The sequence below is a fragment of the Thermothelomyces thermophilus genome, chromosome 4 (genome assembly GCF_000226095.1).
Source record: "Thermothelomyces thermophilus ATCC 42464 chromosome 4, complete sequence".
Taxonomy (NCBI): domain Eukaryota; kingdom Fungi; phylum Ascomycota; class Sordariomycetes; order Sordariales; family Chaetomiaceae; genus Thermothelomyces; species Thermothelomyces thermophilus.
The window spans coordinates 1,278,465-1,289,135 of NC_016475.1; the positions used below are offsets into that span (position 1 = coordinate 1,278,465).

Consider the following 10,671-nt stretch of genomic DNA (forward strand, 5'->3'; position numbering starts at 1 on the left):
CCCTATGCAGTCATTCTACAAGTGCTTTTGGGTCTTGAAATGGGTCTTGGAAATTGTCTAATATTCAACGGGTTTTTGGATTTAAAAATGACTGTACGGATACTGCTAAAGTAAACCACACACATCGGCATCTTCAAGCTGATTTGGCAGTAGAGCAAGTCTCATTGTCTCTCCGCTTATATCAGAGACAGCGTATCAACCTTAGTGCTAATGCCAACAGCTCAGCAAGTGTTCTCCTTTCTGATGTACTGTGTGTCAATATCCCAGCCCAGTGCAGATGTGCCATCACTGTTTTGTCAACAAATTGAGATTTGGGATGCCGGGTTGGGTAGTTGAGTATGTTCTCTTCCGTTTCCCCTTAGCATCACTCTTTATGGTGTAATACCTACCAGGTAATTCCAAAGTACCTATTTCAGCCTTACCGGGTCCATGTTCGATACAGACCCCATCGACCGCCGCGCCGACGTCGATCATTGAACGAGCCAAACAAAGCCAATCTCGTCTTGCTAGGACGCTCTGTGACCGATTCGCAAACAATTCACTAGGGTTTTGACAGATATGAACGATACTGACGGTCCAACAAAATTTGCTCGAGCCGAGGAATGTCCCCAGTCTGATTACCTGGAGAACAGCTCCAGAAAGAGTCACACGGAGCTTCCATGGCTTTGGTTGAACGAAGCAATTGTGGCGAGTCACTATTTACAGCATTACTATGCAACAAGGAATCTGCCCCGGGCACAGCTTCCATGTTCGATGTGCGGCAGAAAATGTACCATTTTGAAAGGGTTCACCGAGAGAGAAGCGAGAAAGAGAGGCTGACCTACATTCCCAAAATACTTATGTCTTCAATAACGCCTTGGGGTCCAGGCGGTACTTGAATAATAATGGATGTTTGGCGGCACGTCTGTAACGTGGACGAATTTGGCGCAGCAGCACTGTGTACGGATTACTCAGTCCTTCGCATGTCAACACCCGGCTACCTTTCGAGGACGGATTGACTTGTTTATCTAATTACACGAAGGGAGCTCGTGTTGGTTCGAGGGGCAACGCACGGGCCAAGTAAATGCTTCCCCGGCCTTACCCCTGCCAGTGCCGCTGACACCGCTTCACATGGCTAACCACTTTCAGGGTGGTCGAGGCCCTACCTATCCACATCTGGCATCCATCACTGCGAGCTGCTACGCCCCTCCTTCGCCAAAAAGGAGTCTCTGCTGCTCCACGCTCTCAAACGCAACACCGAGTCCCGTCTAACCGAGCCATTCACCATGTCTCTGCAGATTCCGCTCCGCGAAAAGCCCAGTGGCGCTGGCGGCGCCACCAAAGCCGTGATTCTGGTCAGTTGTTTTTGGCGGGGAACTGGGGTGGGGGGGGAGCGAGGGCGGGCAATTGCTGCCTCACCGAGTTACTGAGCCTGAGTTCGGCGTTGCTGACAGGAACTTATGCAGGTCGGAGGCGCCTCTCGCGGCACCCGCTTTCGTCCGCTCTCCCTCGACGTCCCCAAGGTAATGCGCGCCGCCCGGTCCAGTTGACTTTCGCACCGGCGATGCTAACGTTGTCGCTTTCGGCCAGCCCCTCTTCGACGTCGCCGGCCACCCCATCATCTGGCACTGCCTCACCGCCATCAACAAGGTCCCCTCGATCCACGAGGTCTATCTGATTGGTTACTACGAAGAATCCGTGTTCCGCGACTTCATCAAGGATGCCTCGACCGAGTTCACCAACCTCTCCATCAAGTACCTCCGGGAATATCAGGCCCTGGGCACCGCCGGCGGCCTGTACCACTTCCGCGATGCCATCCTCAAGGGCCGCCCCGAACACATCTTTGTGCTGAATTCGGATGTCTGCTGCAGCTTCCCGCTAAACGAGATGCTCCAGCTGGCGGATGAAAAGGATGCCGAGGCCGTCATCCTGGGGACGCGCGTGAGCGAGGAGGCCGCCACCAACTTTGGCTGCATCGTGTCCGACTCGCACACGCGGCGGGTGCTGCACTACGTTGAGAAGCCCGAGAGTTACATCTCCAACCTGATCAACTGTGGCGTCTACCTCTTCTCGGCCGACGCGCTGTTCCCCTCGATCCGCAGCGCCATCAAGCGGCGCAACGACAGGCCCCGTCTCGCCTCGTACCGCTCCTCCGAGAACCTGGCGAGTTCCTTCTTGATCGACGAGGAAGAGAGTCAGAAGAGCGAGGTCATCCGCCTCGAGCAGGACATCCTCAGCGACATGGCCGACAACAAGCAGTTCTTTGTCTACGAGACCAAGGACTTCTGGCGCCAGATCAAGACCGCCGGCTCCGCCATCCCGGCCAACGCGCTCTACCTGCAAAAGGCCCTGCAGAACGGGTCCAAGGAGCTCGCCCAGCCCTCGGCCAACATCATCCCCCCCGTCTACATCCACCCTTCGGCCCAGGTGCACCCCACGGCCAAGCTGGGGCCCAACGTTTCGGTCGGCCCTCAAGCCATCATCGGCGCGGGCGCCCGCGTCAAGGAGTCCATCGTGCTGGAGGATGCCGAGATCAGGCACGACGCGTGCGTGCTCTACTCCATCATCGGATGGAGCAGCCGCGTCGGCGCCTGGGCCCGCGTCGAGGGCACGCCGACCCCGGTGACGAGCCATAACACCAGCATCATCAAGAACGGCGTCAAGGTGCAGGCCATCACCATCCTGGGCAAGGAGTGCGTAGTCGGAGACGAGGTCCGCGTGCAGAACTGCGTGTGCCTGCCGTTCAAGGAGCTTAAGAGGGTGAGTGCGAAGCATATAATCTTAAGCTGCCAGGTGAACTGCTTGCTAACCTTTCGCACCCAGGACGTTGCCAATGAGGTTATCATGTGAGCGGGTCGTGAGATGTGGAGGATACCCAAGATTCAAAAAGGGGGGAACGAGGAGGTGGATCTTTTCCCTAATGCAGGTAGCGTGTGGATGGATAGCATTCACGGTCAACCAAAACAATAATTAATATTAGATGGATGGAGCACTTTGGTTTGGATGAGGGATCCATCATTGGCATTCATCGTCAAGCTTGATGAAGTCAGCTTTCTGAAAACGAGCAAAGCAATAGAACGTTTGCTGGTTGGATCACGAGACGACAAGACGCCATCATGTCTTCAATTGGAGGTAGATATGAGGAACATTGCAAAAAAAAAGTTCAAATTCAAGGCCGAGAAAATGTAGGCCGAGGATGCGCGAAGCAGCTTACAACCTATCTGTACATTTGATGAGACCCAGCCAGCCGTTTCCATGTCCTTCTCGATATAATTATCCCTTGCTCCCCTGAGACAAGAGTGAGAAGAGGGAGAGAGAAGGGTCAGGAAACCAAAGGTCCCAGGAAACGAGCTAATTACCTGCCGGGAAAAGAAAAGATAAAAAGAAAAGCAGACAAGACCAACACAAATGCCCCGGCTCTTGAGCGCCGTCTCTCATCATCCAGGCGTCTGGCTCATGCCCATGCCCACGGGCCTAATTACTTCTCAGCCGCCTTATTCGTCATCGCGCATTCTGCTCCGCCCCTTTCTCCCTAAATCTTTATCTCCGACCGCTCTCCACTCAATATTCGTCATCGTCCTGCTCCTGACCCCTTCTCTTCCTGGTTGCCCGCCTCACGCCCACGGTACCGTCCGGGAGGAGCCCGGGCACGGCGTCGTACCATCTCATCCACCTCTCCACGCCGTTCCACAGCCGCATGATTCCCGACAGCTCACGGCCGTCGACCAGCCCCCTGATGGCCTGCACGCGGCAGCGCAGCTCCACACAGAGGCAGTCCAGCGCCGCGCTCTCCTGCGGGCCCGCCAACTGCAGCAGCCTCAGACTGGGGAACAGCGGCTTCCCCTTGGCTTCTTCTCCCCCTCCCTCTCTGCCATCCTCCTCGTCCGCTTTCTTGTCCTTCCCCGCCGCCTGCTGCTTCTTCTCCACCTCCTTGTTCTTCTCCTCCCCCTCGTTCTGGTTCTTGTCGTTGTTCGTGTCCATGCTAGCCTCGGCAGCGGATCCCTCCTCCAAGGCCTGCTGCTGCTGCTCCTGCTCCTCCTGCTCCTCCTGCGCCATCTTTCCCTCTCCCTCCTTCTCCCCCTCGTGGCCGGCCAGCGCCGCCATCACCGCCTCGTCCTCCTAGGTTGCCGGCGGCGGCGGCGGCAGGCCAACCAGGGCGCAGTACAGGCGGTACATGTCGAGCGGGCTCAGCGTCTCGACGTAGTTGGGGTGCATCTTCCACACGGGCGGGCCCCACTGGCCGAAGGGCATCTCGAGCACCCGGTGGGACTCGGCGATCAGGGCCAGGCGGGCCACGTTGGGCGCCCGCCTGGCCAGCGCGGGGAGCAGCGCGGTCGTGTAGTAGGTCATGGGCCACTCGGTGCGCATGTAGATGTCTGTTTTTGTGTGATGCGTGTGTGTGTGACTCCGGTTAGCCAGTTAATAATACTCCACTTCGCGTTGACTTCTTGTATACATGTATATAATGATATACACGTAAGAGCATTTATGTGTGTGTGTGTGTGCATTCATGTGTGTGCGTGTGTGTGTGAAAAGGGAAAACTGTTATGCTTGGGAAGTGGACTTACGCAGGTTGCGGATGGAGAGGGCATTCATGCCGATAGAGAGGAGCCTGGCGAGAATATGATGTTAGTTTTTTGGGTTTCGAAGGACAGTGTGATTCTCTGGAGAGGGAAAGGGGGCACTATGGCTGATTGGGAGAAAGCCCATCAACGTCCCAAACCACATATTCTCCAGCTTTGGACCAGTGTAGGTTCGTACCAGTTGTATCCGGGGTTCCGAGTAAAGTCATAATTATTTCCCATGTGCGCGTCGCAGTGCTCGAGCAGACAAAAGGTGTTGACGCTGTAAAAGTAATGGGCGGCCTCCGCGTAGATCTGCTTGCTCACAAACAGAAGAGCGAGGTCAAGTTTGGGCTTTCGGTGCCTACGTTTGGGGAAAACATGTTAGCCAGTGTCGCCAGTGTCTCTCTTCTCATGTCGTACTGCATTGATTGGGTTATCAGCAGTAGATTCGCGCCATCACACCATACTCCTGGGGGTTCTCGCGGCCTTCTCATGCCATCAGGAACGGCCCTCTGAGGTCAGTCCCTTTAGGACCAGCAGCAACCGCAGCGGCGGCGGCAGTAGTATCTCAACCGTCGCAGAGTCGTGCCGACGAGTCGGGTTACAAGACCGTCACCATTTGATTCCCCTGACTCAACAGCATCGGACTTGACCGACAGCAGCAATGCTACTGTCAAGCCTGGACTGCTCCTGTGCCGTACACTCATGAAGGAATTGACTTACCAGATTCCAGTGACATCGATGGCGCGACTGATGTGAAGGATCAAGGAGTATATGCGAAGGCGAAGTTCTGCGGGCAGACTTGTGAAGAAGGGGAAAACCCGGGGCCGCGGCGCGCATGCTCGGGAGGGCTGGATGCGCTCACGAGCGCGGAAACGTTTGGTTGACGCGGACTTTGGCATCTTATTTTCTCTTATCACGGGTTTCACGTGGTGAAAGAGAAAGCTGATTATGACTTTGACCTGTGTTAGTGTAAGTCGGGAGTGTTACTAGGAATCAATCGCTCTAACCTGGTTAAATCAAGTCTTGCTGGCCGGGCTGGTTGACAAAAAGACAAGAAAAGGTCGGTTATCGAACTTCTCTGTCTCTGTGATTTTTCCTGGGACCTCAGAGTCAGCGTCGTTGTGTAAATAGGAGCCTCCAAGTTGCGATCCCAAAACAATGACCATAATATATTATAATGACGTACTTGAGAGGAAGGGACAAAATATTGCCAAGACTTGTACGAGTTGAAAAGTCGCGAGTGAAAACTTACCAGAGCAAGCTATGAGGAATTGTTAAAGGAACTTGAGAGTTTGAACGCGAAGCAGAGGATGCTGAGGAGGATGGGTTGTGAACTGGCTCAGGGGGGTGTTGTATACAAAGGGGCGTCTAACTAGCGGAACCAGCGTCCATGAACCTACGCGGAACGCGGTGTTAGTAAGGGGGTAGGTCGCGTCTGGTTCAGATGAAAAGACCCAAGTCGTGTTATCGGCCCCAGACCGCGAGTGAACGAGGGTTTGGTATATTATCACTTGGGGACCGACTTCACTGTAAGCGCAAGAGAAGCTCTCTAGCAGTCTAGACAACATAGTACTATGCACGGAGCGAGAGAATAAAGTAATGGAATTAATCAGTGTCATCTACATTTATTGTTATTCTCATTGTTCGACGGAAGCATGCACCGGTATCAAGCTGTTCCCGGGAAAACACGAACTACGATTTGAAACTACAATGAGACTCAAGCATCCAGCCCGTCGCAGGGACTATCCTTTGCAACCTTGAAATACTCTATGCTTTAGTTCGGCATAAGTGGACGAAACCATTGAAAGAAACTCTTGTAATAGTTCCTTCTATAGAGTCGGGTGCTTGTTCCGTAGGGATACGAAAGAAGCCTCGCTTAGCAAGGCACTCGGGTACTTTGGTGGTGTTAAATAATTATGTGCTAATTTCTATAGCAACGTGTCCCGATTTCCTTTTCTTTCGCCTCAACCGGAAAATGGCGCCAATTTAGGAATCTGTTTACAGGCAAGACAATGAGTGTATCAAGAGTCTCTTCAAGCCCTGCGTTCCAGTAGGCGCCTTGCCACTAATTAACGACAAGGGCTAGCACAAAACTCACCCCTATCAGTGCGGGTTTCTGTTTCAACCCATACAGCAATGCTGTGGTTCACCTCTCCTGGTCACTTGGCAGGGGCCAACCCGCAGAAGAGAGGTGAAATAATGGCAAGTGCTGGGCTGCTATGGATCGCTTGCTGGTAATAAGCTATACGATGGGCGGGGGGCGGGGATGACCACGGCAGCCGAGGTATTGAGGAGACAGAGAATATAATACGCTGTGTGTCATATAGGGGGGCGCTTGAACATGGCTTGAGTTCAGCAATTTGTGCTGGTCCGATAAGTTTGACGACTTGTAATTAAGGCGAGCGGTGCCTTGAGTCGCATGTGGGTTGCAGGTGGGTTCCCCGCAGTTGCCCAAGTCAAAATACATTGATATTACCGAGACCATACAGAGAAGAGCTACTGACTTTCTATTGTTCGGGAGACCGCGCTCTACTGGTAGCAACAGCTTCCAATGTCGTCTCGTCTTTCTGGGTTTCAGTTTGCGTTGTTCTCCTGGGCATCGTTTGCCCTTGCCCGCTCTGGCCGGTCTCGGGCGCCTCTTGCTGTTATTTTGTTCCATTCCCCCAAGTCTAACCGGATTGCAAGCACGCAGGGTCGGAGGTTCAAGTGTCAATGTTCTTGTACTGATTGATACAATATGCACTCTAATTACTTGAACATTAACATCGCATCCACAAACCAAGATGATTTCTCGCCCTCTGCTCCCATCAACACTAACCGGCCAACCGGATTCCGAGACAGACAGATCTCCCGAGTTCTTGGGCACAGGCAACACTGCGATTGGGCACTGCCAAAAATCAGGATTGGTGCATTTCGTTTCTCCGACGAGCTCGATGCGGCGTCCGATAGGATCGCTCCGGGGCGCCATTCCTTCGCCGGTCCCGCTCTTCGCTCGGCAGGGCGGGGGAGAAGGACCAGTCTTATACGGAGGGAGCAGAGGTGCCCCGAGATCAGGTTAAAATTTCTTCTGTAAGAACAAGTCCTTCCTCGTTCGACCGTGGAATATGCACGTCGAACCTCCCCAATGATAATAACTCTGCCTGAGTAAGGTAGCAAATTCTCCGCGACGCTGGTTAATTAATTAATATTATTATTTGATCCCACGAGCCGAGTTAACATCAGAAACTGACAAGTCCACTCATTTTTTCCATTCTGATATCATCCCGATAATAGTTCTAGATTCGTTAATAGAGCAAACCCCACGTCGTCATGTTCTCCAGGCACGACAACAGGCTCGTCTACTCGTACGACGCCGAGAAGCTCTGGATCGAGCCGTGGGGCCCCGATTCGCTGCGCATCCGCGCGACCCAGCTCAGCGCGATGCCGCCCGAGGACTGGGCCCTCCTGCCGCCTCCCGAACCAGCCACCAGCCCGGAGATCACCATCTCCCCGGACTCGGCTACGCTCACCAACGGCAAGATCAGGGCCACCGTCAGCGCGCGGGGCAAGCTCACCGTGTCTGACGCCCGCACGGGCACCGTCCTGCTCGAGGAGTATTCGCGCAACCGGCTGGACGTGCGGGACCCCAAGTGCAGCGCGCTCAACGTGGCCGCGCGCGAGTTCAAGGCGGTGCCGCGGGGCGGGGACGCGCACCACATCACGGCGCGGTTCGAGAGCCTGGACCGGCAAGAGCGCCTCTTCGGCATGGGCCAGTACCAGCAACCGCTCTTCAACCTCAAGGGCGCCGACCTCGAGCTGGCCCACCGCAACTCGCAGGCCAGCGTGCCCTTCCTGCTCTCGTCGCGCGGCTACGGCCTGCTGTGGAACAACCCGGCCGTCGGCCGCGCCGTCCTCGGCACCAACCTCATGACCTTCGAGGCCTACTCGGCCCGCGCCCTCGACTACTGGGTCGTGGCCGGCGACCGCCCGGCCGACATCGTCCGCGCCTACGCCGCCGCCACCGGCAGGGTGCCCATGATGCCCGAGTTCGGCCTCGGCTTCTGGCAGTGCAAGCTGCGCTACCAGACCCAGGAGGAGCTGCTCGGGGTCGCGCGCGAGTACCGCCGGCGCGGGCTGCCGCTCGACGTCATCGTCGTCGACTTCTTCCACTGGCCCCTGCAGGGCGAGTGGAAGTTCGACCCGGCCTACTGGCCCGACCCGGACGCCATGGTGCGGGAGCTCAAGGAGTTGGGCGTGGAGCTGATGGTGTCGGTCTGGCCGACGGTCGACAAGCGGTCCGAGAACTGGGACGAGATGGTCGAGCGCGGCCTGCTGGTCCGCGTCGACCGGGGCATGCGCACCACGATGGACTTCCAGGGCGACACGGTCCACTTCGACGCGACCAACCCGGCGGCGCGCGAGTTCGTGTGGGCCAAGGTGCGCCAGAACTACTACGCCAAGGGGATCCGGCTCTTCTGGCTCGACGAGGCCGAGCCCGAGTACTCGGCCTACGACTTCGACAACTACCGCTACCACAGCGGCTCCGTCCTGAGCACCGGCAACATCTACCCGGCCGAGTACGCGCGCGCCTTCTACGAGGGCCTCGCGCGCGAGGGCCACGCCGACGACGCCGTCAGCCTCGTCCGCTGCGCCTGGGCCGGCAGCCAGCGGTACGGCGCGCTGGTCTGGAGCGGCGACGTCGCCTCGTCCTGGTCCAGCTTCCGCAGCCAGCTGGCCGCGGGCCTGCACATGGCCGTCGCCGGCCTGCCCTGGTGGACCACCGACATCGGCGGCTTCCACGGCGGCGACCCGCGCGAGCCGGCCTTCCGCGAGCTCTTCGTCCGCTGGTTCCAGTGGGGCGCCTTCTGCCCCGTCTTCCGCCTGCACGGCGACCGCGAGCCCCGCCAGCCCCAGCACGGCACCACCGGCGGCGCCGCCTGCCTCAGCGGCGGCCCGAACGAGGTCTGGTCCTACGGGCCCGAGGTGTACGAGATCTGCAAGAAGTACATGGCCCTCCGCGAGCACATGCGCCCTTACGTCCGCCGGCTGATGCGGCAGGCCCACGAGGACGGCACGCCGGTCATGCGCCCCCTCTTCCTCGAGTTCCCGGACGATCCCCGCTGTTGGAACACGGGCGAGGAGTACATGTTCGGGGACAAGTACCTGGTTTGCCCGGTCATGCAGCCGGGCGTCGCTAAGCTCGCCGTGTACCTGCCTGCCGGCGCCAAGTGGTCGGCGCTCGAAGGCGGCGGCGGCGGCGAGGAGATTGAGGGCGGCCAGGTAATTGAGGCAGACTGCCCCATCGACTACATGCCGGTGTTTGTGAGAGTAGCTGCGTAAATTATAATTATTTAATTATGCTAACAATACGCATGCCTTTTGGGCAAGCTTATACCCTAATTACCATCCTGGCCGTGGTTCCCTAACGGGAGCCGGTTCTCCGTTTTGGTTCCGATAGAAATGGATATATTAACACCCTGTAATAGGTAGATGCTTAGGTAGACAGGTTGGGCGGTTTGACCACAAATTGCCATGGTCGCTGGTTTTCATCTCCACCTGATTACCTACAGATGCATTATCCGTGGAGTAGTATCACAGTCTCGACATTGAGCTGGCGGTGCTCTTTGAAGGTTCGTCGATCAAGCTCCCATCGAATTCGAGCACGCCTGGCGCTGAAGTGCTGAAAGCCTAAAACTTCTTCCCCGTCATCGCGTCTTTCTTCTTGCTCAGGGCAGCCTCATCCTCCTGCTGTAGTTCCTTGTCGATAATGGCGCCTTTACTTGGTGCATTGCCGTGCATTGTCGCCTGTCTGCCTGGTCAGTGACTTGCCCGGATGAGGAAATGGTCGACAGCATACGTCTGTCCGGTGGATAATTAGACGTACGGCGAAAGTCGGATCCTTCTTCAAGTTTTCGGCTTGTTTTCTCTAGATCTGTATGTCGCATAAACCTCGTGTCAGCATGACAGGTTCCATTCTTGATGTGCGAATCTCAAAGAGGTTAAAAATACTGACTTCTTCTATATAGAGCCGGTTAAGCTCGCCAGCTTAGCTCTCTGGTTCATCTCTAGTTAGTACACACCTGTCGGAAGCTATGGAGCTTCTAAGCGTATTAGCCACGTGTTTACCACAGCTGTATAAGGCTAT

The 10,671-nt window shown here is 56.1% G+C and overlaps 3 protein-coding genes across 3 annotated transcripts; 2 read left to right on the plus strand and 1 right to left on the minus strand.

The window, feature by feature from the left end:
- The first annotated feature begins 1,137 nt into the window (after positions 1 to 1,137).
- On the plus strand, positions 1,138 to 3,189 carry MYCTH_2306158 (uncharacterized protein). Its single transcript, XM_003663868.1, has 4 exons — positions 1,138 to 1,334; positions 1,446 to 1,502; positions 1,570 to 2,739; positions 2,803 to 3,189. The coding sequence occupies exons 1-4, from the start codon at positions 1,266 to 1,268 to the stop codon at positions 2,827 to 2,829; spliced, it is 1,323 nt and encodes a 440-aa protein (XP_003663916.1). The 5' UTR covers positions 1,138 to 1,265; the 3' UTR covers positions 2,830 to 3,189.
- A 351-nt stretch (positions 3,190 to 3,540) lies between these two features.
- Positions 3,541 to 5,446, minus strand: MYCTH_95232 (uncharacterized protein; the record flags this gene model as incomplete). Its single annotated transcript, XM_003663869.1, has 5 exons — positions 3,541 to 4,098; positions 4,132 to 4,355; positions 4,548 to 4,591; positions 4,741 to 4,905; positions 5,268 to 5,446. 5 exons carry the CDS (start codon positions 5,444 to 5,446, stop codon positions 3,541 to 3,543), a joined length of 1,170 nt encoding a protein of 389 aa, XP_003663917.1.
- A 2,410-nt stretch (positions 5,447 to 7,856) lies between these two features.
- On the plus strand, positions 7,857 to 9,866 carry MYCTH_52064 (glycoside hydrolase family 31 protein; the record flags this gene model as incomplete). The annotated part of the gene is made up of 1 exon (XM_003663870.1): positions 7,857 to 9,866. The coding sequence occupies one exon, from the start codon at positions 7,857 to 7,859 to the stop codon at positions 9,864 to 9,866; it is 2,010 nt and encodes a 669-aa protein (XP_003663918.1).
- Between the last annotated feature and the right edge of the window lie 805 nt (positions 9,867 to 10,671).